The sequence below is a fragment of the Gorilla gorilla genome, chromosome 7, assembly GCF_029281585.2.
Source record: "Gorilla gorilla gorilla isolate KB3781 chromosome 7, NHGRI_mGorGor1-v2.1_pri, whole genome shotgun sequence".
Lineage (NCBI taxonomy): Eukaryota > Metazoa > Chordata > Mammalia > Primates > Hominidae > Gorilla > Gorilla gorilla.
The window spans coordinates 79,725,953-79,752,555 of NC_073231.2; the positions used below are offsets into that span (position 1 = coordinate 79,725,953).

The 26,603-nt window shown below is 50.1% G+C and overlaps 1 protein-coding gene across 16 annotated transcripts in view; it reads left to right on the forward strand.

Moving 5' to 3' along the window:
* Positions 1–26,603, forward strand: part of ANK1 (ankyrin 1) — a 243,258-nt gene that overhangs the window by 159,605 nt on the left and 57,050 nt on the right. For 14 of the 16 annotated variants that reach the window (XM_063709306.1, XM_019032639.4, XM_019032640.4 and 11 more), the window contains exons 3-16: positions 2,930–3,028; positions 9,002–9,100; positions 9,660–9,758; positions 11,065–11,250; positions 12,456–12,554; positions 13,054–13,152; positions 13,464–13,562; positions 16,822–17,019; positions 18,473–18,571; positions 18,975–19,073; positions 19,626–19,724; positions 20,828–21,025; positions 21,603–21,701; positions 22,424–22,522. In XM_063709306.1, the coding sequence (XP_063565376.1) occupies positions 2,930–3,028; positions 9,002–9,100; positions 9,660–9,758; positions 11,065–11,250; positions 12,456–12,554; positions 13,054–13,152; positions 13,464–13,562; positions 16,822–17,019; positions 18,473–18,571; positions 18,975–19,073; positions 19,626–19,724; positions 20,828–21,025; positions 21,603–21,701; positions 22,424–22,522 (1,671 nt within the window). Of the gene's footprint in view, positions 1–2,929; positions 3,029–9,001; positions 9,101–9,659; positions 9,759–11,064; positions 11,251–11,329; positions 11,456–12,455; positions 12,555–13,053; positions 13,153–13,463; positions 13,563–16,821; positions 17,020–18,472; positions 18,572–18,974; positions 19,074–19,625; positions 19,725–20,827; positions 21,026–21,602; positions 21,702–22,423; positions 22,523–26,603 lie in introns of those variants that run through there. The other 2 variants (XM_055349218.2, XM_055349219.2) reach the window with 2 other exon arrangements.

The following is a 26,603-nucleotide window of genomic DNA, read 5'->3' on the forward strand; positions in this document are numbered from 1 at the left end:
AGGGGGAAGAAAACCAAACCTCCTTTTTTCTGGGAAATCCAGGTTGGTCCTGTGTGTGGCTGTGCCCTGGAGACGCTGCATGGCCTCTGCCAATCCTTTGACTACTCTGGGCCTTGATTTCCTCAGCTGCAGATGAAAGGGTGGAGTTCAGCGACCTCTAATATCCCTTTCGAGTCCTGCATTCTCTGGTCAGACAGTATATCTAGAATCCCTCCAGATTGAAATCGTGACATTGGCCTCAAACAGCAGGGGCCGGCCGTCCCAGAGCATTAGCGGCAAGCACTAGCTATTTCTTTCCAGGCTTGCTGGTTTTGTGGCTTTGATGCATTCAGGACCCACAAATGCTCATCAGAGCGACTGCGCTGCCTGAATAAGCACTAAAACCCCAGCCGTCAGCACCGAGGCAAGGCTGGCTGCCGCTGCGAGTCAGCTTCCCGCAGTAAGCGGCCAGCGGCAGCTGCCGGGCTGTCACTCCAGCCGTGCCGACAGCCACAAACACCACCCCAGTTCCCAAGCAATCACAGGGCATCCGCTGTCAGCACTAGGAAGCTTCTAGATAAGCCTGCCGCTGGGTTGGAAGAGCGCTTGCAGAAATGCTGTGTGCTGCCTGAAAAAGCTCGCCCTGCTCTGAGAAGGAGCAGGGACTCCTTCCTGCCGACCCACCCAGAAAAGAGTTGCAAGATGCAGAAGCAAGAGTGACTCCAGGCTCTCAGCGCACTGGTCACTCGACAAATTGCTTTGCAGTGAATTTGTCTTGCAAATCAAGGGGAGGGGAATTGGTTTTTGCCTGCCCAGTGCTCTCTCCCCTTCTCCTGGATTCCCATCTGGCCCTCAAGCACTTTCTCCCTCTCTATTACCCAGACTGGCTCTGACCTAGCTTTCTCTAATAAACTCATTCACACCGGGTGAGAAGAATCCACACAGCTTTGGACCCTTCACTGAATGGTGTGCAAAATCTGCAGGAGGAGGAAACCTAATGGCCAGTGGTCATTTTCAGGCGTTTGCCTGAGGAAATATTTGGTGAACCACCCCCTCTCCCCTACAAACACACCCTGGCAAGGCTGGCTATGCTGATAGGCAAGGGTGCAGGGCTGCCGTGACCTAAATAGGAGGTAGGTAATGTTCCCTTTGCAGCCCCCCTTCTCATTTCTCTAACATCCAAGGCATCTGTTATATTTGCTGCATCCAAGGTCCCCACATAAAAGAAGCGTTGGACCCCTTCCATTCTCCTATCATGACTTTGGGTGACTTTCCTCTGCTAGTTATGGCAAAGCAATTTGCCTAATCTGTGAATGGGCTAATGCACTCCCACTCCCAGGTAGAATACTTGTGTTTGAACAAGAACCTCCTGAAAATGATGCCCTGACACAATGGGAGAGCTGGAATTCGAGGAACGCAGGGTGGGGCTGCGGAGATATTTGGGGACATGAGTCAGGGACCCCGCACATCACACCTGCAGAAACCAAACCCTCCGTCTAGGTGGTGAGGATCTGTTTCATGAGCCGGAGCCTGAAGTGGCTCTGAGGCCTCCCCTGGAAAGGAACGCAATAGAACAGAATTAATCAAAACGGGAGGCCAGGAGGAGGAGGAGGACAGGAGGGGAAAATTGCTGGCGGGGAAGGAGGAGGACAGGAACAAAATAAAAAAGCAGGGGGTGGAGTTTGCTCACTGACTAAAATCATTTTCTGTACGGAGCCAAGATCGACTCATCCGTTGGAATTGATATTTTGCTCCTTCATGTTGTCAGACTTATTTGTGGCTCCGAGTAGCACTCCTTGATGTCAGCTTTTGCCGGAAAGTTTCAAGACCTTTCAGGGCAAGGATCAGAAGAGCAGGAAGCATGAGAGTGATGAATAAAACTTGAACTTGGCTGCCTTCCATAAAGCACAGTGGCAGCTTCACCAGATGCAGCTGGAACTTTAATTGGTTAAATTTTAATTGGCTCTGCTCTTGTGGGCTAAGGGTTGGGCAAGGAAAATGTGTTTTGTTTGTTTGTTTGTTTTTTGCTTTTCCTAAAGCTTAACTGTCAGGCAGCCTTCTTTGGTCACCTTTGAAATGGTGGGATGGCAAAGGGGCTATTTTATGTTTTACATTTTATTTTTATTTTTGAGACAGGGTCTGGCCCTGTCACCCAGTAGCAGGATCTCAGCTCACTGTAGCCTCAAACTCCTGGGCTCAGGTGATTCTCCCACCTCAGCCCCCTGACTAGCTGGGACTATAGGCACACACTACCACACCTGGCTACTTCTGTGGGCTTTTTTTTTTCTTTTGTAGAGATAGGGTTTCATCATGTTGCCCAGGTTGGTCTCAAAATCCTGGGCTCAAGCAACCAGACTGCTTCAGCCTCCGAAAGCGCTGGGACTACAGGTGTAAGCCACTGTACTGGGCCAAAGGGGCTATTTTAATACTGATTTTTCTATTGAGGAAATCTTACAGCTGGGTGGTTGGTGGTATTCATTTCTCATATGACCTTGCTTCAGAGTTTAACATCTTACCAAACATATGTCTATTTCTACAAGTATTTAGGATGCACTGGTGTTACCACTTTGCTTTTCCTGGTCACTGCTGTGAAAATTAACCAGGGGTTGAAGCTACATCATTTTAACTAAGTGGGCTGCCTAAAGCCTGGCCTCAACATGAATTTCAAGGTCACCATGGGTGTTGTGAGAGCTTACTGCCTAATTCACATCTGGGAGTGGCGGGCTAGTTCTTGCCCTTCCTTTCCACCTCTGCTCTGTTGTGACCTGAGGCGTGAAGGGGAGGCTGGGTGGCCCTGCCCTGTGCCCCTTCCAACCTCTAGACACACTCCACTCCTTCTCTCCAGTGCTGTGAACACCTCGGGGCTGGGAAGGGGCCTGGGCCCCCACTGGGACCTGCAGAAAGCACCATTTGACTAACCATGCCCTTCCCGCCTCTCTGCTCTTTACAGAATGGGTTGAATGGCTTGCATCTGGCTTCTAAGGAAGGCCATGTGAAAATGGTGGTTGAACTTCTGCACAAAGAAATCATTCTAGAAACAACAACCAAGGTATGTCTCACAGGGAGTAGGGGAGCTTTGCATTGAAAATTCAAGTTTGTGAGTCCTTCCTTAGAAACCAGTCCTTCATGAGAGAACTCAGGCATGCATCTGAATTTCTCTTATCCTTCCAATCACTCTTTAGTTCTCTGAATCCCTGAAGCTGCCTGAAACAGACCCCGTTTCCAGAAAGATTCAGTGGGCCTTTATCCTCATCACTAGGTTACGTATCTAAAAATAGAGCCCTTTCCTGGTGGCTTTATACTTTCTCAGGGTCCTTGACTCTAACTCAGTGTCCAAGGGCTCTGGAAGCGCCAATCAGGTGCCTGGAGTCGAATCCCAGCAGACATACTTCACACTCTGTGACCTGGGACGAGTTACTTGGCCACTGTGAAGCCTCAGCTTCTTTGTCTGTAAAATGGAGATAATAATACTTAGTTGCAGGGTTGGTATGAAAAATAAGTGAGATGGCATACATCAAATGCCTGGATGTATTTATTGGATGGATGCATTTACTACTTATTGGATGCATTTATTGATTATTGGATATATTAATTGATTACTGATTCCTGTAGTAAGGAATCAATAAATACTAGTGACCATGTTGTTACTGAGGGTTGTAGAGAAGAATCCAGATTTCTTTCATTTCTCCTTCTCCAGCAAGTCTTCCTTGTTCAGCCCCAAACTGATTTCCTCTCCTCGCTAACGATCTGGAACAGCATTCTCTTTCATGAGGAGGCGTTTGGCATGGGGCGACGCCAGGCATCCACAGTAACGTATTTCACTTCATTTCAGTAGATTATAAATACCAGTGACTCAACTTCGAAATCCCAGAGTCATGAAATCGATACATCTATAGATTGCAAAATAAGTTTCATTTTTTACCTGACACGCATCTTATTTATCAAACAAGATGCAGCCAGCAATTAAAAATAAAATGAAACAGGCTGGGCGCAGTGGCTCACGCCTGTAATCCCAGCACTTTGGGAGGCTGAGGCGGGAGGATCACTTGAGGTCAGGAGTTTGAGACCAGCTTGGCCAACATGGTGAAACCCCGTCTCTACTAAAAATACAAAAATTAGCTGGGCGTGGTGGCGGGCACCTGTAATCCCAGCTACTCAGGAGACTGAGGCAGGGGAATCGCTTGAACCCTGCCTCAAGCGGAGGTGGAGGTTGCAGTGAGCCATGACTGCACCACTGCACTCTAGCCTGGGTGACAGAGTGAAACTCCATCTCAAAAATAAATAAATAAATAAATAAATAAATAAATAAAACGAAACAAGGCTGGACGTGGTGGCTCATACCTCTAATCCCAGCACTTTGGGAGGCTGAGGAGGGGAGATCACCTGCGGTTAGGAGTTCGAAACCAGCCCAGCCAACATGGCGAAACCCCATCTTTACTAAACATACAAAAATCAGCCAGTCGTGGTGGCACAGGCCTGTAATCCCAGCCACTCGGGAAGCTGAGGCAGGAGAATCGCTTGAACCCAGGAGGCGGAGGTTGCGGTGAGCCGAGATCGTGCCATTGCACTCCAGCCTGGGTGACAGAGACAGACTCCCTCTCAAACATAAATAAATAAAACGAAACAAAAAATCATCTCCATTTGCTAACTCAAGTACTGTCTCCCCAGTTACTGTTTTTTCTTCTCTTCCCTCCTCTGTTCCTTTCCCATGTTTTTCTTCTGGAGTTCTTTCCCCCTAGCCTCTTATTTTCCTTTTGGTATATATTACACGTGGTCTCACACACAACCTCAACTTCAGTTCCATGCAGCAAACAGTTTGCCGCCTCTCAAGCAGAGAACATAGAAGAACAATATGTAGAGAACAGATATAATTTATGGTTATGAAGTGAACTACCAAAATATTATGAAGGTAGAATCATCTCTCGAGGTAAAATTCTGTAATTTTCATGTCATTTCCTGAATGTGAAAAGATCTTATTGCACTTATGGGTAAAATAAACTGAGTTGCTCTTTCTGACTGGATACGGGATATTTTTTTCCCAAATTCTATGTCAAATTCCAATTGTTCCCACCCTGCTTCTCGTGTGGATGAAGGGTGAGATTATTTTCTCTGCACACTCCCACGTACCTGGCTGTGAGCTGTGTGCCATCTGACCTGCCCCGCGTGTGCCGGAGCGGCGCCTGCCCTGGCGTGCCTTCAAGGGCTGCGGAAACACGAGGCTTCAGCGCTCCGACTATTTCCGAATCTCCTCCCCAGGTTGTGATTTTGCAAGTGAACGCTTGGTGTGTCTTTTTTATTTTTAGAAATTTTCTAAGCCAACGTGGCTTTGGAATACCATCCAGAGAGAGGGGGAAAAAAAAGGTGGAACTGAAACCGTGGGCTGGGGAAGAGTCGCAACAGATTGGGGACTGTGGGGCTCCCAGACAGCAGAAAGATGAAAAAAAAAAAAAGAAGAAAAAGAGTAAAAAGCCAAAACCAATTTAGATTCCTAAAATGTACTTAGAAATTTTAAAAGCACAAAACAAATGCATTCTCTCCCCACCCTCCTATCTCCAGCTCTTAGAGACTGGAGCTCAGCACCTAAGCTGTTAATGAATGGGGACAGCTTTCATCTCCACTGGAAAAAAGCCTGCTCTCTCACTTGGGGTCCCTCTCCCCCTTCCACTTACATTCAGTCAGCACCCATGCAACCATCCTCCCTGCTCTGAGCTCTGTGAGCCCCTGAAAATAGAGAAATTGGGTGTTTGTGGAGCAAAATATAGCTAAGTAATTTTTCCTGCTCCTTTGAGGCCATGTTCTTTCATGGTGAGGGAGGGGCAGAGAAAATAGAGGCTCACAAATCCCTTTTCCTGTGATTCCCACAACTTAGGCCAGGGGCCTTCTTGAGCCTCATAATGTGTGTGTGTAGATAGGGGAAAGGAGGTCCACTTCCAGAATTTTCCCTGTGTTCTTATTCCTCACTTATGCTACCCTTGGCTCAGCTGGCCCGAACCAAGATCCATAGCCAGGTTTCCATCACTGATGAGCTCCCCAAAACAGGGTGACCTTCCCCTCCTCGTGGGGTAAGGAAAGCTCTCATATCATTGGACTTCAGGCAGGAAGGGTCAGTTGGAAAGAAACCTTTGACGTGAGCCTCTTGATGTCTCCATGGCCTCTGTGCCTCCATGCTGGCCCAGGCCTTCTGTGCTTATGCCCAGGAAGCATGTGGCCAGTGAATGAATGGACCCAGGATGCCTCCTTCTTTTCCATGGGAGCCCAGAAGATGCCACTTGGAGCTCAGCGTCCTGGTGTCTAGAGAAGTTTCTGGTGCCAGCAGTGCTGCTCCATTTGGTACAGCAGGTGCCAAGCCTCTCAATGGAGGCTCTTTGGACTTCTATGAAAAATTATTAATGAGCTTCCAGACTTTCATATCTGGCATTTATTCTCCAATGGATACTTGAGGAAAAACCTTTTTCTTCATCAAATAGAACTTGAGGAGAAATCAAAAAGACAGCTTCAGGAGGCAACAGATGGGAAGTGCCTGCCTTTAAACAAAACAAAACAAAAACAGGCTTTATGCCTTTAAAAAAAAAAAAAAAGAAAGAAAAGACAGACAGACTGGGTCTCACTGTTTCCCAGGCTGGTCTTGAACTCCTGGACTCAAGCAATCCTCCCGCCTTGGCCTCCCAAAGTGCCAGGATTACCAGTGTGAGCTGCTGCGCCCAGCCCCAGGCTTTATGCTTGAATTACCAGGCAGAGTACAAGAAACAGACCTGAGCTGCTTCCCAGCCCCCAGGGTGGCCTCATTGGGCTGCCTCCCTGACCCGGGGAAGCGGGGTCAGCAGCGGCTGGGGGGCCACGTGGCTAGGCCCCGGGCTGCTCCCTTCCATCTCAGTGAGGAAGCTTTTCCTCCAGGTGACAGGAGCCACTGGGCAAGGTCAGAGTCCAAAGTCCCTGCTTGTCAGTTCTTAAGTTTCTTGAAATGGATTAGTTAATGATTATGTAGTTTAGTAAAAAGAACTACGTACTGTCTAAACTCTAAAAATGAGGTTGTTTGAGATCTCTGCTCCTTAAGTAGTGCAGGGACAGATGGGTCCGACCACGGACCCATTTTCTCCACTCGCCCTATTTGACAGAAGCATGGAGTGGAGGCTGCCCGCCCCTGCCCCTCAACTCCCTGAATGGGGGCGCAGGTGCAGGGCACCCAGGGGAGTCCACCCCCAGAGGCAGTGCTGACATTGTGGTCCAGGACCCCCAGGGGCTGGCAGGAGCCTGGCTGGAAGGCTGTGGGTATCCCGGGAACAGATGGAGGCTGCTGGTCCTGTCTGTGAATTGTTGTTTAATATCAAAGAAGAATCCAGACAAGAAAACCTGAGAATGTTAAACTCATGTTCTCAGGCCCATGCCTGTAATATCAGAGTGCTGAGAGGCTAAGACAGGAGACCAGCCTGGACAACAAAGTGAGAGCCCATCTCTACAAAAAATTTAAAAATTGGCTGGGCATGGTGGCACATGCCTTAGTCCCACCTAGTTGGGAGGCTGAGGTGGGAGGATCACTTGAGCCCAGGAGTTGGAGGCTGCAGTGAGTTATGATGGTGCCACTGTGCTCCAGCTTGGGTGTTAGAGTGAGACCTCCAATTCTAAAAACAAAATAAAACAAAACAAAAACTCACTTTCTCAGAACCTGCCTTATTTCTCAGTCTCTGCTATTGGTTCTTATCTTTTACAAAGTTTAAAACATTTACGTGCCTGGTTTTCCTCCAGTGTTTATTCTCTCCAGTTTTTCTCTCCTCTTGGATTTGGTGAACCCTTACTCATTACATTTTGCTTACTAGTATGTTGCATATTCTTTGTATTTTTCTTGGCCAGATTGTATTCCATTTATTACCCCCCATTTATTTTCTGATTTTTCTTCTCTTCCCTACATACATCACAGAGTTGATCTTACCCTTTCCTTTTCTGTCCAATGCTTTCCTCACTCTCCTGCCTCCCATCTCTTTGTCGCCTCCACTGCAGCTTGTGGTCTGTGGGTATCCCTGGGATGGCGTCAAAGGTATGGGCCTGAGGGACCTGCTGGCCTCCTTTCTCGGCACTCCCAGGCCTCTCAGAGGGCTTGCTGCCTTGCAGAGTTGCAGGCTGAGTGGAGCTGCAGGTCTGCGGAAGGCCAGCTCGCTGACAAGCCTTCCAGTGTGTGTCCTGAGGGACGCCGACGCGCTGTCTGCTGGGGACAGGACGCCACACGCACACAGCAGATTAGATGTTCAGAAGTTGTGTGTTGGCGGGGGGTGTTTTTTTCTTTCAGTATTATTTTTCCTTTATAAAAATTTTTTATTTTTAATTATTATGGATACATAATAAAAAAAAAAGGAGTTCCTTTGACATGGCCGCACTCTCCTTCAACCGCACATCTCAGTGTCACCTGCCCCCTTCCTGTGCCACTCCAATCACACCAGCCAGTGCTGGTGGTCTTCTTTTTAAATGTTTTTCTTTTTATAGATTGAGGGGGTATAAGTGCAGCTTTGTTCCATGGATACATTGTGTAGTGGTGAAGCCTGGGCTGTTAGTGTGGCCATCACCCGAAGAGTGGGCATCCCACCCAAAGGATAATTTCTCATTGCCCCCACCTCCCACCCTCTGAGTCTTCAGTGTCTCTCCACTCTCTGTATGTCCACGTGTGCACATTATGTAGCTCATACTTACGAATGAGAACATGCAGTGTTTGACTTTCTGCTTCTGAGTTGCTTCATGTAAGTTACTGGCCTCCAGTTCCAGCCGAGTTGCTCCGGAAGACCTGATTTCCTTCTTTTTTATGGCTCTTGCAGCATTGTTTGTCATAGAGAACAGGCTGGATCTTCTTCCCTGTACTTTCAGTATGATTTCAGGATGTGCAATGGGTCAAGCACACACGTGTGTCCTTTCTACCCCTTTTGGCCATGAAGAAAGCCCCCAGGTCCCTCAAGCAGCACCTGTCCACAGACCTTTGCTGGTCCCATAGCAGGCCCAGTGGGAAACCGCCTCTGTTCCCTTCCCCCGTGTGTTTCAGAAGGGGAACACGGCCCTGCACATCGCTGCTCTGGCCGGGCAGGATGAGGTGGTCCGGGAGCTTGTCAACTATGGAGCCAACGTCAACGCCCAGTCACAGGTAATGGCTCTCTGGTCTGGACTAGAGGGTGTTGCCTTCCCACAGGTGGTTCCTCTTTCCTGCTCCCTCGTGGGTCCATTGGCAGCCGTGTTAACACACACACTACTGTGGGGCAGGGCCTAGATTTCTCAGGAGCATGTCTCTGAGCAGTGGTGAAGGTGTCCTTTATTATTTCACATGCATAGACCGCATGTCCTAAGCATGACGGGGTTGAATTGTTTTGGACCTAAGCCAAATAGTATGTCCAGTTGTAGCCCAGGTGGAGAGAGAAACTGAGGACTGGGGGAATGAGGTGTGCAGTGCAGCATTGATGAAATCAATGAGGAGTATGTGAGCCGAAGAGACTGACCTACGGTGGCGAGGGGAGGCACAGCCTCTGTGGCCTTTTGTAATAATCCCAGGACGCCAGTCACCATGACAATGAGTTTCCTTAGGAGGGGTCAGGTGGGAGGAAATGGAATGAAGAGAGCGCTGTCCTCCAGGTGAGAGGACGTTGTGCTGGCGTCGGCCTTTCTTACATTGCGGGTGGATGCTAATGATGTCCTCTCTTGGTTTACAGAAAGGTTTTACACCCCTGTACATGGCAGCACAAGAGAACCACTTGGAAGTGGTTAAGTTTTTACTGGAAAATGGAGCTAACCAGAATGTAGCCACGGAAGTAAGTACCTTGGAAAAATGTCGTCACCACCAGAAGTCTCCCAGGTGTACAACCTTGCTTCAAGTGACACCTACCTGGGATGTGGCTTGGGGTGCATCCATGTCATGATGGATGACCTTCAGGTCGCTGCACTAATCCAGAGTGCTGTCAGGTTCTGCAAGGGACTAAGGACAAAGTCATGGGTCTTGAAGAAGGCCCAGACACGTACCAAAGAAATGACGTCACACTTGAGGGTGTCCTACCAGCTGTGGCCAATACTTGCGACTGGAGGGGGCAGGCGAAGCATGCATGTGTATGGTTGGCAAGTTTGCATTGGGCCTTAATGAGAAAGGCTCTTGCCACAAAACCACCGTGCACCCTTGGACAAGTCTCATTAGCTGTGGTCCTGAGTCTTGTCATTGGTGAAATGATGAAATTGGACTAGATAGAGCCAAGGAGTCTCTTGACTCTTAACTTTGGATGGCTCAATGACATGACTTTGTTGTCATTCCGTTTTATCAGTTCCTGGGGTCCTGTGCCCTTTAGTATGTCCACAACTGAGGGAATTGATAATAGTAGCTCATGGCCAAGCGCAGTGGCTCATGCCTATAATCCAACCGCTTTGGGAGGCTGAGGTGGGAGGATCACTTGAGGCCAGGAATTCAAGACCAGCCTGGGCAACACAGCAAGACCCCGTCTCTACAGAAAAAGAAAATTAGCTGGGTGTGGTGGTGTGTGCCTTATTCTTAGCTACTTGGGAAGCTGAAGTGGGAGGATCACTTGAGCCCAAGAGGTTAAGTCTGCAGTGAGCCATGACTGCACCACCATACTCCAACCTGAGTGACAGAGTGAGACCCTGTCTCAAAAATAAAATAATAATAATAATAATAATAGCTCACAATTGAATTATCAGGGCCTGGTGTGGACTCTGGCCTTTGGTCGGTGTTAGTAATGTTCTGCCTTGTCAAGGCACTATCCTGGCACCAGCAGATGGGGTGAGAAAGAGAGCCGGCAAAGAATCTGAGCAGTCAAAAGTTTCTTAAAACAAGTCAAACTGGAAGCAAATTATAAAGGAAAACTAAATTAATGCTAAAGAAAAATTCGGCAGGCTCTGTGAGATTGCAGAGAAAGGAAGTGGAGGCAGGAAGGGCTTCAGGGAGGAGATGGCATTTAGGCTAAACTTGGCGGATGAAGAGGGCTTTGGTGGAGGTAGGTCCCTCAGGCTGGGGCTGCTGGGAGCATAAGCCCGAGGGGCAAGGGTGTGTCCCGTGTGAAGGGCGGCTGGCGTCAGACGAGTCAGAGCAAAGCATTTTCCTCCTCTGGCCAGGACGGCTTCACGCCTCTGGCGGTGGCCCTGCAGCAGGGCCACGAGAACGTCGTCGCGCACCTCATCAACTACGGCACCAAGGGGAAGGTGCGCCTCCCGGCCCTGCACATCGCGGCCCGCAACGACGACACGCGCACGGCTGCGGTGCTGCTGCAGAACGACCCCAACCCGGACGTGCTTTCCAAGGTGAGGGCGAGGAGGAGGGAGGAGCCTTGGGCCGCGGACGCCCGTGGGTTCAGGGGGCACCGCGCACGCCCAGCGACTTCCCAGGCAGGAGAACCGAGCATGCAGAGCGGGCAGTGCGCACTGAGCGCCCTCACCCCAGGACGCAGAGGGGCCCCTGGACAGCCCCGCTCTAAATCCCTGGCAGATGCCCAGAAACGTGCTCTTGGTGAGCAGCGGGGGTGGTTCCTGTTGCTCCAGGTCATCTGGAAATGTGTCCAGGCGGGCAGGGCGGGTCACCCTGGAACCCCAGGAGGCGGCCTTCCTGATGTTCCTTCATCTCTCCTCCCCGGCTGCCCCGTAGTGGAGGGAGGAGGCGTGCAGGGGCTGGGGTGTGGAGGAAGGGGGTCCGGGACCCTGCACGCCTGCGCGTACCTGGGCACGCTCTCCGGTGTTCGGAGGCACTGCTGATCTGCTGTCTGTAGGCTGAGGCTGCTGGTTTTCTTTTAGTGGAAATGGATTTACTGGAGTTATTCAAAGTCCCCTCCTGCACCCCGCCCCTCCCCTCTTCCACCGGCCCCAGATCCACCGGGTTTTGTCTGGAAAACACCTGGGTGGGGTTAGGCCTGGCTTCAGGCTCTGGAACAGAATGATGACAATGGACGGAGGTTGAGGCAGGAGGATGGTTTGAGCCCAGGAATAGGAGACCAGCCTGGACAACATAGTGAGACCCCGCCTCTAAAACATTTTTTTAAAAATTAGCTGGGCATGATGGTGTTCGCCTGTAGTCCCAGCTACTGGGGAGGCTGCGGTGGGAAGATTGCTTGAGCCCAGGAGGTCGAGGCTGAAGTGAGCTGTGATCACATCACACTGCACTCCAGCCTGGGCAACACAGTGAGACCCTGTCTAAACGGGGGGAAAAAAGACCATAGCCCCATTACACTTTCATTCATGAATGAAAATCTCTTTGTCGGTGATCACTCTGACGAACGGGCCCACAGAGTCTGAGGTTAACATATAATTCGGGTTGCTCAGGGCAGACCCCCAGCTGTTGAATACACTGTGCCATAAAGCCTCTCTTGACCCCCTCACCAAATGTTCCCACCCATCAAAATCTCTTTTGTCTGTAAAGTCCTGTTGCCTCACCCGAGTTTCCTGCATCCCAGGGCTGATTCTGAGATAGAAGTAAATCACATATAACAAGTTTCTCCCCCTCTGTTGTGCCCCAGACGGGATTCACGCCCCTGCACATTGCGGCTCACTACGAGAACCTCAACGTGGCCCAGTTGCTCCTCAACAGAGGAGCCAGCGTCAATTTCACACCACAGGTAACCCTGGGGCACGTGCGCCCTCACTGTCCAGGGGCTTGGGGCTGGCAGTTGCTCCTGCCTCGGCACCATGGGTTTCATCCCAGTGGCAGAAGTGCCTGTGGGTTAAACAGCCCTGCTGTCTGGTCGGGCTCCTTGCTGGCAGGTTTCTGATCATCTACCCCCCAGTTTCCACCTGCTTTGTCTTGAGAAAACCCTAAACTCCATTTGCCCATCCTAAAAGTGGGAAACCTGGAGGGCAGAGAGTGATTTCCAAATAACTGACTTTCCTGCAGTCTGTTATGTTGACTCTGGGAGGCATGGGCTTGGGTGGTGTGGTGGGATGACCCATCCTGTTGGCAGGTCCTTTCAGGTTTTTAAAATGTCTTAGGCCAGAAATGCCCTGACAACGCCGTTGCAGGCCTGGGGACTGGGGGTTGGGGACAAGGGGAGCGGGTGCACAGCAGCTGCATTCCAGGGAAGGATGACGCGCCCTGACCGTCCTGCTTCCTCCCTTCAGAACGGCATCACGCCACTGCACATCGCCTCCCGCAGGGGCAACGTGATCATGGTGCGGCTGCTGCTGGATCGGGGAGCCCAGATAGAAACCAAGACCAAGGTGGGTGCCAGCAGGTGCTGTAGCCAGGCAGAGGGAGGGAGTTCCCCCCTCACAAGCCTCACCCAGAGCAGCGGGCCCTTGGTGACCTAGTTAGGGATGCACCACCAGCCTCCCAGAGCCGCCTGCAGCAGTATTCTGGGCAGTGCCACGTGCAGCGGGAGGCAATAGTAAAACTGTGCTGAGGTCGAGCTGGTGCTTGAGGAAACGTCAGCACTTGCGTGGGCTGGGATGATGCCATAGGCAGTCTTCTCTCCAAATGGCCTCTGATAGCTGCCTTTTGGGCTTTCTGTTTTTGACTCTGTCTTTTAAAGGACGAATTGACACCTCTCCACTGTGCAGCTCGAAATGGGCACGTGCGAATCTCAGAGATCCTGCTGGACCACGGGGCACCAATCCAAGCCAAAACCAAGGTGTGTGCTTCCTTCCTGTGAGGCGCATTTTCTAGGCAGGGCTCCAGGTCCAACAGACCTGGCATCAAATCCTACTTCTGTAAAACAGAGATGCTAATACTACTAAATGAGATAGCACCTTTGACATTTATTACAAGGCCTATCACATAGGAGACTCTCAGTGTAGCTCTAATTCCTAACTAGATCAGGGTCGGCAAACGTTTTATCTAAAGGACCAGGTATTAGACAATTTTAGGCTTTGCAGGCCGTGGTCCCTGTTGCAATGATTCAACACTGCCAACGTAGCAGAAAAGCAGCATAGGCAATATGCAAACTAGGGCCCGTGTTCCAATAAAACGTTATTGACAAACACTGGTGGCAGGGCAGATTTGACTCACAGGTTGTGTAGTTCGCCTACTACTGCTCTAGATCAATACCTATGTCTCTCTTCCTAGCTCCAGAAAAGACAGGCACTAAGTACTCTGAGAAGTCTTCAGAGCCTGGGCCAGACTGAAGCGAAGTTAAAAAGAAAAGAACACAGTTCTTCTCAGGCTCCATTACGGGCCAGAGAAAAGGCCCGTTACGTGGCTCTAACATAAGGACTCGAGTCTTCAAGGGGTGAAAGCTGTCAGCCACACTGCTGCCTGTGCCTGCTCTGGGCCCTCTGCCCCGTGAATTGAGCTGTGTCAGAGCAGAGCAAGGCAAAAGCCAGGCCCACTCACAGCTACCCAGGAGGTTTCCCAGGAGCAGTTCTGTCATAAAATGATGGCTTAGACCATACAGTGAAAGCTGATTTATTCCCAACACATTATCATGTTCTGTTCTGTAGAGCTGTTGTTAATTTGGGTCATGATTCATAGTCCCCACACTGGTTCTTGCGTGTGTCTGTGTGTGCTGTTGCATGAGGGTGTCCTCTACTAAAGCAGTTTCTCATTTAACCCTCCATCCTTGGCTGATTTGCCGTGTGACTATGAACGTGTGTCTTGCCCTCTCTGTGTTTCAGTTTCCTCATCTGGAGAGCCCCCACCCTCTCTCCTAGGATTATTGGGATGACCATGTGAGATAATGTCTTCAAAAGCATATCTAAAAGTAAAACTCCTCAGCTAAATGAAAGTAGAATTGCTACTATCAGTTAAATTATTAGAAAATTCCCAACATTTTTCCAGGAGTGCTGTATTTAAACATAATACATGGCCAGAAGTTAAGATTTTTTGTTTTATTATCCAGATCACTAGAATGGGGCTAAAAAGAATGCTTATGAAAATTCCTTACTGAGAATATGTGACTTTTCAATTGGGAACTATCGTACAACCTTTCTGAAATGCAAGTGTAACTAACTGAGTTAGCTCAGTCCACCTTAACAAAGAACCACATGCTGAGTGGCTTAAACAACAGAAACTTACTGTCTCACACTTCCAGAAGCTGGAGGGTCAAGATCAAGGTGTCAGCAGGGTTGGTTCTTTTTTTTTTTTTTTTTTTTTTTTGAGATGAAGTCTCACTCAGTCACCCAGGCTGGAGTGCAGCGGTGTGATCTCTACTCACTGCAACCTCCGCCTCACAGGTTCAATCGATTCTTGTGCCTCAGCTTCCCGAGTAGCTGGGATTGCAGGCACATGCCACCACGCCTGGCCTATTTTTGTATTTTTAGTAGAGATGGGGATTCACCATGTTAGCCAGGCTGGTCTCGAACTCCTGGCCTCAAGTGATCTGCCCACCTTGGCTTCCCAAAGTGCTGGAATTACAGGGGTGAGCTACAGTGCCTGGCAGGGTTGATTCCTTCTGAGGCTGTGAGGGAGCATCTTTTCCAGGTCTCTCCCCGAGCTTCTGGTGGTTTGGGCACAATCTTTGGTTTCCTTGGCTTATAGAGCATCATGCTGACCTCTGCCTTCATCTTCATGTGACATTTTCCTGCTGTGAAGGTGCCCAAATCTCCCTGTTTCTAAGGACGCCAGTCATAGATTAGAACTCACACTAATGACCTCATTTTAGCTTATTATATCCCCAAAGATCCTGTTTCCAAACAAGGTCACATTCTGAGGTCCTGGGGGTTAAGACTGCAGCATGTGAATTTTGTGGGACCTAATTCAGCCTGTAACACTAACATCTGCTGTCATGGAACCTGATTTGCGTCTTCCTTGATGAAAATCCTCTCATTTCCACTTTCTAAAAGCTGAAGTCCCAGGTCCTGAGCTCCTAGCCTTTCTTGGTGCAGCTCCAGCCTCCTCTCCAGCCTGACTCCATGCTTGGAATCACCTCACCCCGGACTGTCAAACTGCATGGAGGCCCCTGGGTTCCCCTAGGGTAGCTGCCTCTGTGATGTTGCACTTGCTGCTCCCTTCACTAGGATGTTCTTCCCCTTTGGTCCTCCTGGTGAACTTCCATTCAGCTCCTTTCAAGTCCTAGCTCAGGCCTCACCTCCTCCCTCCCAGTGCCCCTCCTTCATCAGGGACGCCATCTGTTTGTGCACACCTCTGTGCTTTGATCATCCCACTTCAGGGCACTGAAAGACAACACCATGTCTGTCTACAAGCTTCCTTGGGTTAGGGGTTATGTCTGTTCTCTTCTGTTTCCCCAGAGCTTAACCCATACCAGGTGCACATTAATCACTGGATAAATATGTGTTGAATTAATGTCTGAATGAATGAATGAGTCTCCTCTCTCTTTTATGTTTTTTAAACAAATTGCTGTTTGAGAAATGAGTATCCTTAACAGAATTTTCTTTAACTGAACTGCATTTGATAGGGACAAGGAACAGAGGGATTTAGATCCAAGTTCTATTTTATCATAATTCATTCATTCATTCATTCAAAATCACATAATTTAAGGACCATGATGTGTGTTACATGCATGTATTCGGCACTGTGGGGCATTTAAGGAGAAATATTAGGCTAAGTCACTGATCTTAAGAGGCGTATAAGTAAAGAGAAAAGATACACTCCCCTAAAATGTTAGCTATGGATATAATTGGGCATTGAGAATAAGGTCTGAGCGCATGGTGCAGATAAGGAAAGCCCACAGGAGTCTAGAGTGGTCAGGGAAGGCTTTCTGGAAGAGGTGGGTCTGCTGGACATGGCTTTGAAGGTTTGGCCAGGTGGAAAGGAGAATGTCTGTGGTCAGAGACTGGCAGGAGCGTGGAGGCCAGGGTGAGCCAAGCTCCCTCCGGAGACTTGTGGAAACATTGTGTAGGGAAGAAGTAGGGAGTGACGTTGGAATCGTCCTGAATCTCCATGCCCGGTTCCCAGAAGACTTTGTGATTGCTTGTGTTTTCCTCTTTACCCAGAACGGCCTGTCCCCAATTCACATGGCGGCTCAGGGAGACCACCTCGACTGTGTCCGGCTCCTGTTGCAATACGATGCAGAGATAGACGACATCACCCTGGACCACCTGACCCCACTCCACGTGGCTGCCCACTGTGGACACCACAGGGTGGCTAAGGTCCTTCTAGATAAAGGGGCCAAACCCAACTCCAGAGCCCTGGTGAGTGGGGGTGCTGCTAGAGAAGGTGCAGAGTGGCAAGGCAGGCTGGGGGCAGGACCAGAGAGGCATGGCTGGGCCTGTGGTAAGGGCGGCAGGTGCCTGGAGCTCCCCAGATTCGAGGCCTGAGCAGTGGGGTGTGACAGCACTAGATGGTGGGGGCCTGGTGTGCACCCCTCCTGCACCCTCCACTGCACACCCACCTGGGTATCGACCCCTGCCCCGGTGACCAGGCCGAGGTCAGGGATGAGTTTGGGCCCAGGAGACCGGACTCAGGAAGCATCCTGCATGGTAGGTATGTGGGCCTGGGGCATCTCTCCAGTGGAGCCAGGCCTGGAGCTGAGTGATTCCTTAGAGGCTGTGTGGCTTTCTGAGCTGCTTTGGGGATGAATGAGATGGCCAGAGCTGAGCATCCTTCGTCCACAGAGGGGCTTGCAGTTCTCATGGCACTCGTGTAAAGGGAAGCTCAGGCCCAGAGCAAATCCCTCCTGTGGTTCCTCTGCCTCCTTCCCAGGACAGGGGCTCCCAGGGAGTCTGGGGATCCAGTAGGGCTGTAGCTTTGCACTAAGCATGCCTGTAACCACATCTCCTCTCTGCCTCTTCCCAAGGCAGCAGAACTGAGGGTCAGGATATCCTCCAGGGATGGCAGAGGATGGCTCATTCATTCATTCATTCACTCACTCGCTCAAAAAAGCTTTCACTGAGCAGTGCCCACAGGCCACGTACTGTTATAGGGGAGTTGGGATTTCCCAGCCTCAGGACTATTGACATTTGGGGTCGATATTTGTGGTCTTGTGTGTTGTAGGATGTTTAGCAGCATCCCTGGCCTCTACCCACTAAGCACTCATAGCTCTCCTTCCCTAGCTGACAATAAAAAATGTCCCCAGACATTGCCACATGTTTTGGGGGTGAGGTGCAAACGATACCCCACCACCACCACCTCCCGTGTTTGAGAACCACTGCCTTAAGTGGATAAAGCACTGAAAAAAACAGACAAAAACAAATACACATTTCTGCCCTTCAGAGTTTACATTCAGAGTATATCACACTTTAAAGCAGAAATCCATTTCACTAAAAATGATCAGTGGTTTCAGGGAAGAGGGAACATGATTTGCTTCACAAAAGTACTCTTTTATTGTAAATTTACCCTTAGGGGGCTTTAAATGGCAGGATCTTTTAGTGCATCCAAAATATGAATAAATTTTTAAAAAAGGTTTATAAACATGTTCAGGAACATATCTAGTGCATCAAGTGAGAGCCACCTGTCTCTTACATGATTTGCATTAATTGACATTATAAGACTAATCAATTGGCATTAATTCGTTGATTGGTCTATGGGCATCTGCTGGTGGCCTGGGCAGCAGCTGCCTTTTAGAGCAGCCAGGTGGTCTTCTGGGCGTTCCTTGGGCCCGTGTGTAAGCTCCTGCTTGTCTGTCTCCCTTTGTGTGGGCTGCAGAATGGCTTTACCCCCTTACACATCGCCTGCAAAAAGAACCACGTCCGTGTTATGGAGCTGCTGCTGAAGACGGGAGCCTCGATCGACGCGGTCACCGAGGTAGGAGAGACTGCAGAGGAGCCTGGGGGCAGGCCTGTGGTCTCCCCCGACCCACCTTCTCCAAGAGTCGCTCTTTGTAGCTTTGTATGGCTGCAGGGGTGTGTGTGTCTGCAAGTCTGGACTGCTGGAAGGAATGAATCAGGGGTGACTAAGACAAGGGAACATGAGTCAAGTCTCACGGAGCTTTCCAAGATCAGACACAATTTTTGCAAGTTGTAAGAGTGGGCACGATTTGCCCACAGTAATTTTTTTCTCCAACCATTTTCTTGGAAGCAAACCCATCTCATATAGCTCCCTTTTCTTGGAAAATCATTTGTGAAAGCGTTAGATACTGTCAGATTCTCTCTTCTTCAGGGGAGTGGAAAGACTCCCACTTATTGGACTCTGCCTTTGTCTGTTTCAGTCTGGCCTGACACCTCTCCACGTGGCCTCCTTCATGGGGCACCTTCCCATCGTGAAGAACCTCCTGCAGCGGGGGGCGTCGCCCAACGTCTCCAACGTGGTAAGCCCTCAGGCAGGCAGGGGCTTGCTGCCCTAGACCAAGAGCTCAGAGGGCAGCTTTCACCAGTGCTCCCAGTCCTACTCTCTGGGGACAGAGCTACGATTCCCAGAACAGCCAATGCTTCAGACTGGGGGAGGACATCCCTGTGTACTGACGCTTTCTGGATTATATTTCTCACACATCCGTAAACCTTGGAGGTTTTGTTTTGGACAATAATTTTGGAACGTCTGTAAGTGTTCACTGGGAATACATTTACATTTTTTAATATTCATTAGCTCTGGGGTTTACTTTTAAGTGTACCTAGAATACACAGACACACACATAAACTCATATACACGCATGCACCTGCACGCATGTGCACACACACACATACATACATACATGCGCATGCACACATGCACACACACCAGGCTAAAGAGCTGCCTGCTGGGGCAACTCCACCTCTTGGACAAAAACCCACCAAGCCACTCCAGGCTGCACTTCCTAGCTCTGTGTGTGCCGTTTTGGACAGCAGGCATGTATGAACAGTTCCATAATTTTGTTATTTTATAGAAAGTGGAGACCCCGCTACATATGGCAGCCAGAGCTGGGCACACGGAAGTGGCCAAATATTTACTCCAGAACAAAGCCAAAGTCAATGCCAAGGCCAAGGTGAGTAGTCAAGGCAGGAAGGGAAGGGTTTCAGATGTGAGCAGTTCCAGTACTGTGCAGAGAACCCATCCTCATACCAGGCGGGGCTGCAGTGCTGTGGCCTGGGGATCACTTTTCATCCTGATCAGGTCGCTCTGAGCACTCAGATTCTGCTTTGCAGGGGGTTTGAGAAGACCAGGGATATTTTTGCATGAGAGCCACATTTCTTTAAAATAAGGAAAGTCCAAGGTGCGTGGCTGGCCTGAGTATGTCCTGGGCTAACAATGACAGTTGCCATATAAGGAGGGGGGCAACCTTTTAAAGAAAGCATTGCCAGCAAAAATCAGGCAAGAATTACTTGATCTAAAACTGGAGAGTTCCCCCTTGCTGTAAACACGTTTTGTGGGGGTTGGAGGAGTAGACAGTGAGAAGAGCTGTGGAGTTTGCCAGTTGCTCACTCGGCCAACAGCAGGCTTCCTAACCACAGGCCACGATGGGTTCTCCTTAGAGTCAGGCCTGTGATTTGTGTTTGGGGCCCTCGAGGGAAGGCTCCAGCTGGGCCCCATGAGACCTGGCCCAGGCAGCCCGACAGCAGCATTCAGAAACAGGAAGTGGGGGGGTGTGGGTGGAAAAGTCCTCATTCTCTGTCAGCAGTTGAGACTCCCCTGACCCCAGCACAGAGAAAATCAAAGTACAGTTCAAGCAGAAAGACAAGCGCATCCACTCAGAAAGGTTGTGGGAGACGGATGAGCAGCCACACTGCATTGAGTGCCTTTTATGCACCAAACGCAGAAACCATGTACATTATCCGCTTGATCCCAGCTGAGCCCTAGCAAGTAGATGTTATTATTCCCATTTTACAGATGGGAGGGATGGGCCTTTGGGAAATAAGGTAGAAATAACAGCTCACTTGAAGAACTGTTGTAAGGATTCAATAGGATACAGCATATTGGTTCCTGTAACTCAGAGACTTGATTCGAATCCTGACTCTTCATCTTCTTAGCTGTGTGACCTTGAGAAGGTCACTTGCCCTCTCTGGGCCCTGCCTTGCTTCTCTGTAAGATGAAAAGTTGGATTTGGTAACATCAGCGTTTCTTCTTCTTTGTTTTCCCTTCGGGGTCCAGGATGACCAGACCCCACTTCACTGTGCAGCTCGCATCGGACACACAAACATGGTGAAGCTCCTGCTGGAAAATAACGCCAACCCCAACCTGGCCACCACTGCCGGGCACACCCCCCTGCACATTGCAGCCCGTGAGGGCCACGTGGAAACAGTCCTGGCCCTTCTGGAAAAGGAAGCATCCCAGGCCTGCATGACCAAGGTACAGCCTCCCGCCTCGTGGTCTAAGGAAGCAACAGGCTCACTCAGCCAGGCCTGGAGCTTGGAGGGGAATTCCTGCCTGGTTCTCTTTGTCACCTCAATGATGCTGGAAGCAGCTGGAAGGGTCGTCACACTCAGGGCTGGCCACCACCTGCAAGCCAATGTGTCTCCATCCTTCCCCAAAACAGGAAGTCAACCACAGCTTCTCACACACCCAGCCAGCCTTCATACATTTATCATGGCACAATTATTAGTCGAAACCTGCTTTGGGCAAGTCACAAACAGGTTCTGGGGATATGAGAAGGATTAAGACTCATACCCTGCCCTCAGCTAGCCAGCAGTCAACTATCACTGTGAGGTGGTTGAGACCCTCTTGCCAGAGGAGTGTGGACCATAAGTGCAGGGATGCCTGCCAAGTCCTGAGGTCTTCGGCCTCCCGGAGGGCTCAAAAATGGCTGTGCCTTTGCTTTCGTTGGCCTCTCCATGCCAGCGGAGGTGCAGCCTCCTTTGCTGTGGGCCCTTTCTCCAGGGAGGACAGCCCTGGGGCCCCGAGGTCCTGACAGCCTGTTTCTCCTCAGAAAGGATTTACCCCTCTGCACGTGGCGGCCAAGTACGGGAAGGTGCAGGTGGCAGAGCTGCTGCTGAAGCGGGACGCACACCCGAATGCTGCCGGAAAAGTGAGTTTGAACCCCGCCCTCCCCTGCAGCTCTCAGGTTAGAGGCAAGGACAGAGGATGGACTTCAGCACTTGCGGATTCCATATCTTGCCTGTGTTGTCCATCTTTTTTTTTTTTTTTGAGACAGGGTCTCACTCTGTTGCCCAGGCTGGAGTGCAGTGGTGCCATCACAGCTCACTACAATTTTGACTCCTGGGCTCAAGCCATCCTCGGGTGTCAGTCTCCTGAGTAGCTGGGACTACAAGCAGTTGCCACCGTGCCCGGCTAACTTAAAAAAACAATTATAGAGACAGGGTCTCACTATGTTGCCCAGGCTGGTCTCGAATCTGGGCTCAGATGATCTTCCCTCTTCAGCCTCCCATAGCTCTGGGATTACAGGTGCGAGCCACTGCACCCGGCCTGTTTATATTTCCATGGGTAGCCATCGAGAGAGAATGGCCTTTGGAAAGACTGGCCTTTCTGTCAAAGGCCTTATCCGTTTGGAAAGACCCGATGGCCTTCTCCGGGCAAGTGTATTGATCTCACTGCCCATGTTCCCCCTGTTCCCACAGGGCTCTGGGTCCTGCCGATGACATTGTGTCATGACTCCAAGTTAAGACTGGCCTGGGAAAGATTTTAAACAGGATTTTACTGTATAAAATAGGTGCTCCCATGCCTAAAGGGAGTCCTGGGAGAAAGTCCGTGGGAGTGACAGCTGGCCTCTTTTGTCTTTGTCCCCTGCAGAATGGCCTGACACCCCTGCACGTGGCCGTCCATCACAACAACCTGGACATCGTCAAGCTGCTGCTTCCCCGGGGCGGCTCCCCGCACAGCCCTGCCTGGGTAAGGCCGGCCCCTCTCCCCAGCTGCCCCTGGAGAGCAGGTCACCTGCTACCTTCCAGTCCCTCAGGGAGGGGGGTTTCCACAGCAGCCCAAGGGTTTTGCGTTCTGTTGCTATTTTTACCTCAGAAATCACGCCTCACTTTCCCACATGTTACCTGCCCTGTAATCACGCTATTCAGGGCCCAGGAGTGGGATGGGAAGTGGGTAACAATTCCCAGCCAGGGGTTACCTCGCAGAGGCGGAACTTGTTTTATACAACAAATGTGTCCCCAGGCAGTTGCACATCAGCTGGGTTTTGTAAACTGACTGTCAGAGGTCAGTGTGGATAAAAATCCCTGGGGAGTGGTGAGCCCATTTCTAGCATTGCTAGATTCTGACTCCGTGGGACTGTGCAGTGTGGCCTGGAAGCCTCATTTTTAACCTACTCTCTGCATGGTTCCGAGGCTGGGGCCACAGCGACCGTACTTTGAGAAATCCTCAGGGCTGCTGGCGAGCTTGCTGGAACCTGGAAACAAGGGACCTCTTTAAAATGAGAATGATCACCTCCAAATTCATTTGTCTCTGAGATCAGACTTTTAGATAGTGGCATTTTTGTAGGGAGGCTCACCTGAATGTGAGACACATTGGCCCAGCCTCACACCAGCTTCGGAGGCGAGCTGCTCAGAGCAGCAGGTTCTGTGACCCTTGAGGGAATCAGAGGAGGGAGCAGATGGGTTGCTTCTGGAAGACCCCACGGGGATGGGTAGTACAAGGATAAAGCTGGAAGGACCATTTTTGGGAACAGGCTGCCCGCTGTGGGAAGGCGAGGCTGTGTAGGGATAGGCACTGCGGGACTGGTGGCCAGCGGGGAGAAGGGGAGAGGAGAGGGAGCAGGGCCAGGAAGACAAAAGCCACACGCAGTACCCGCACTCTATGGGGCAGCCAGGCGCACGGGAAACAGGATAATTTATGGGAGATCCGTCATGTGGCAGGCATCCAAGTGCCGCAGAGAAGGAGCCTCGGGGTGGGACCCCATGTGACTCCAGCCAACACCTGCTGGCTTAGGGCCTCCGCAGCCCAGGCAGGGAGCGTCAGTGCCAGTGCGGGGCTTCGGCGCATTCTCCCTCCCTGGACAGACACGTGTCCCCATCTTGCAGCATTGCTCTTCTACAGACGCCGGCTCCCGACAGCTGTCTCCTCCTGTCCCTGCTGCAGTGAGTCCCACGTCGCTGTGCAGAGGGAGCACACGGCCCTGCTGCGATGTCGACTTACTCCTGCCTCTAAAAATAAAAACCTGGACTCCCCTCCTCCTCACTCCCCTACTTATATAAAAGGAACGGGAGCCAGGTTCATTATATTTAAAGATAACTAAATCCAAGCACAAACCCTGTACAGATGGGCTTTGTTTCCATGGCAAAAAATAGTTTCCAAAGTAGTCTGGCAATTTTGTAGAATTTCACATGCAAATCTCTCTGCACCCAAACCAAACCCTCCCCTTTCTAATTTTGATGCTAATGTTGTTTGAACATTTGGGCAGAGCTCCCTCCGTGTGCATTCCTTAGGATGAGCTCATTTCCTTGGGAAAGAAGAGCCTTTTGCGGGCACACATTCCTCCCTCCCCTCTCCGTGACTTTCCAGCCTAGTTGTCCTTGTCCTTGTCACCTGCAGAAGTTCATTTGTTCATTTTAGTTCTGGTTTTGGGGAAGCTCAGAGGGGCAGTCCGTGTTCTGAGAGTCACAGTGGCACTTGTATCTCAGTTTTAACCAGAGATTTACCTGGTAGCCTGAGCCATGTCCAGGGCAGTCCTACCCTTGGGCAGGACAGGGGGCTGGCCTTGCCAGTGTGGACATCGCTGCTTCCCAGGTGGCCTGGGATTCCTGAGGATACATCCATGAACACACTGCAGATTGCTCAAGTGATGGTCCCTTGTACATTAAAAGATGGCCTACTAGGGCCAGGCACGGTGGCTCAAGCCTGTAATCCCAGCACTTTGGGAGGCCGAGGCAGGCAGATTGCTTGAGGTCAGGAGTTCAAGACCATCCTGGCCAACATGGTGAAACCCCGTCTCTACTAAAAATACAAAAATTATCTGGGCATGGCGGCATGCACCTGTAATCCCAGCTACTTGGGAGGCTGAGGCAGGAGAATCGCTTGAACCCGGGAGGCAGAGATTGCGGTGAGCCAAGGTCTCACCACTGCACTCCAGCCTGGGCAAGAGAGCGAGATTCTGTCTAAAAAAAAAAAAAAGATGGCCTAATAATCATTGCTTTCATGTAGTTATTAATGGAAAAACCAAACTCCATAAAGTATTTTGGAGGTTTATTCTGAGCCAGTGTGATAACCATGGCCCTGGGCAACACAGTATCAAGAGGTCCTGAGAAAGTGTGTCTGCGGCGGCTTACAGTTTGGTTTTATACATTTAGAGAGGCAGGAGTTACAGGCAAAGACGTAAATCAATACATGGAAGGTATATATTGACATAAATCAATACATGGAAGGTATATATTGACAAAAATACCTAGAAAGTCCCAGAGGTTATAGGCAGATTCCGAGATTCTTTAATTTGCAATTGGTTAAAGGAGTAAAGCTTTATCTAAAAGTTTGGAATCAGCAGAAAAGAATTAAGTTGAGAGAAGGGTCTGTTCACCAGGGTCCTGGGCCGAGTGACCTCCAGGGAGCATGTGACTCAGCCCTTGCCTACTGTGGCCTTGGGTCCTGTTGATAATTTGGTGTCTTGTCACAGAGTCCCTTTGGTTAGTCTTATGATCTCTTTTAACATGAATGCCGGTCAGTTGTGCCTAAACTCCGAAAGGGAGTGGGTATAGCAAGGCGTGTCCAACCTCCCTTCCTTCGTGGCTGGGAATTCAGTTTTTAAGGTTTTTCTGGGATCTCTTTGGCCTAGACGGGATCTGTTTGGGGCTTAGGGTTTTATTTTTCATTTACATAGTGAAAATCTTCTCTGGGCCAGTGCTGACTGGTGCTCCGTGTCTAATCGTGGGGAGGCTTAGCTCTGTTTTGAGCCGACCCTGCATCTCAGGCTGGATCTGTGGCATCGCACCCCATTCCTTTGCTCTCTTTTAATACAGTGCAAAAATCATGTTGTTTAATTAAACTTATTATAATCCAAATGCCGATCTTGTTACATGAACACAACCTACAAAGAACAATTTAATGTTTTCTCATAACATAATCAAATTAAAAAGGAAGAATACTAGAAAGGATTATCTCATGTCATTCTTCAAAGAAAATGATTTTTCAATTTAATTCAATTCCTTGGGTAAGTCACAACTTTTCATTTCACCACAAAAGCCGCCTATGGGCCCCCCTTGCTGAGCTTTCCCTGTACCCAGGGCTTTGACTGCCTTGGCCAGCCCCTTTCTTTCCCTTTCCTCTTCCTGACCAGTGATCCTGGCAGAATCAGAAATGTTGGTTTCCACAGTAAGAGAGTGGCTGGCAGGGAGAACTCAGTCCTCAGCCAGAGGAATGCTGGCTGAGGTGGGGAAATCTCGTGCCCTGAGACAGATCCCACGTTGGGCAGCCATCTGCTATGGGCCTGGGTGGGCGCATGTCCAGGACGTCCTCCAGCCTGGCATTGCCCTTAACCCTGAGTGCCCTAGGGCCTTGCTACTGAAAGTGTGATCCCTGGACTAGCATTGTCAGCATCACCTAGGGGCTTGCTAGAAATGCACAATCTCGGGCCCTCCCTAGCGCCTCTGAATCAGACACTGCATTTTAACAAGGTCCCAAGGGATTTGTGTACACATCAGAGTTTGAGAACCACTGTTCTAGCTGGAATTACCTGGGCTGTGCAATCAGAAGTTCAAGGTTGGGTTATCTGTTGTTCTGCTTACTATGTGACATTAGATAAGGTGCTTAACCTTACAGAGAATTGGCCTCTTTCTCCACACAATAGGATAATAAAAATGCCTGCCCTAGTGACCTTATGTGGTTTTAATGAAGCGCAAAAAAACGCAGGTGAAAGTGGTTTTCGGCAGTGATGAGCAAAGGTGCCCACCTGGGAACTGTCTCTTGCCTGCAGGGAGATAAGGAGTGTGCTCCAGAATGTAAACCCATGCGCTGCTTCCTTCACTGAGACAGTCTT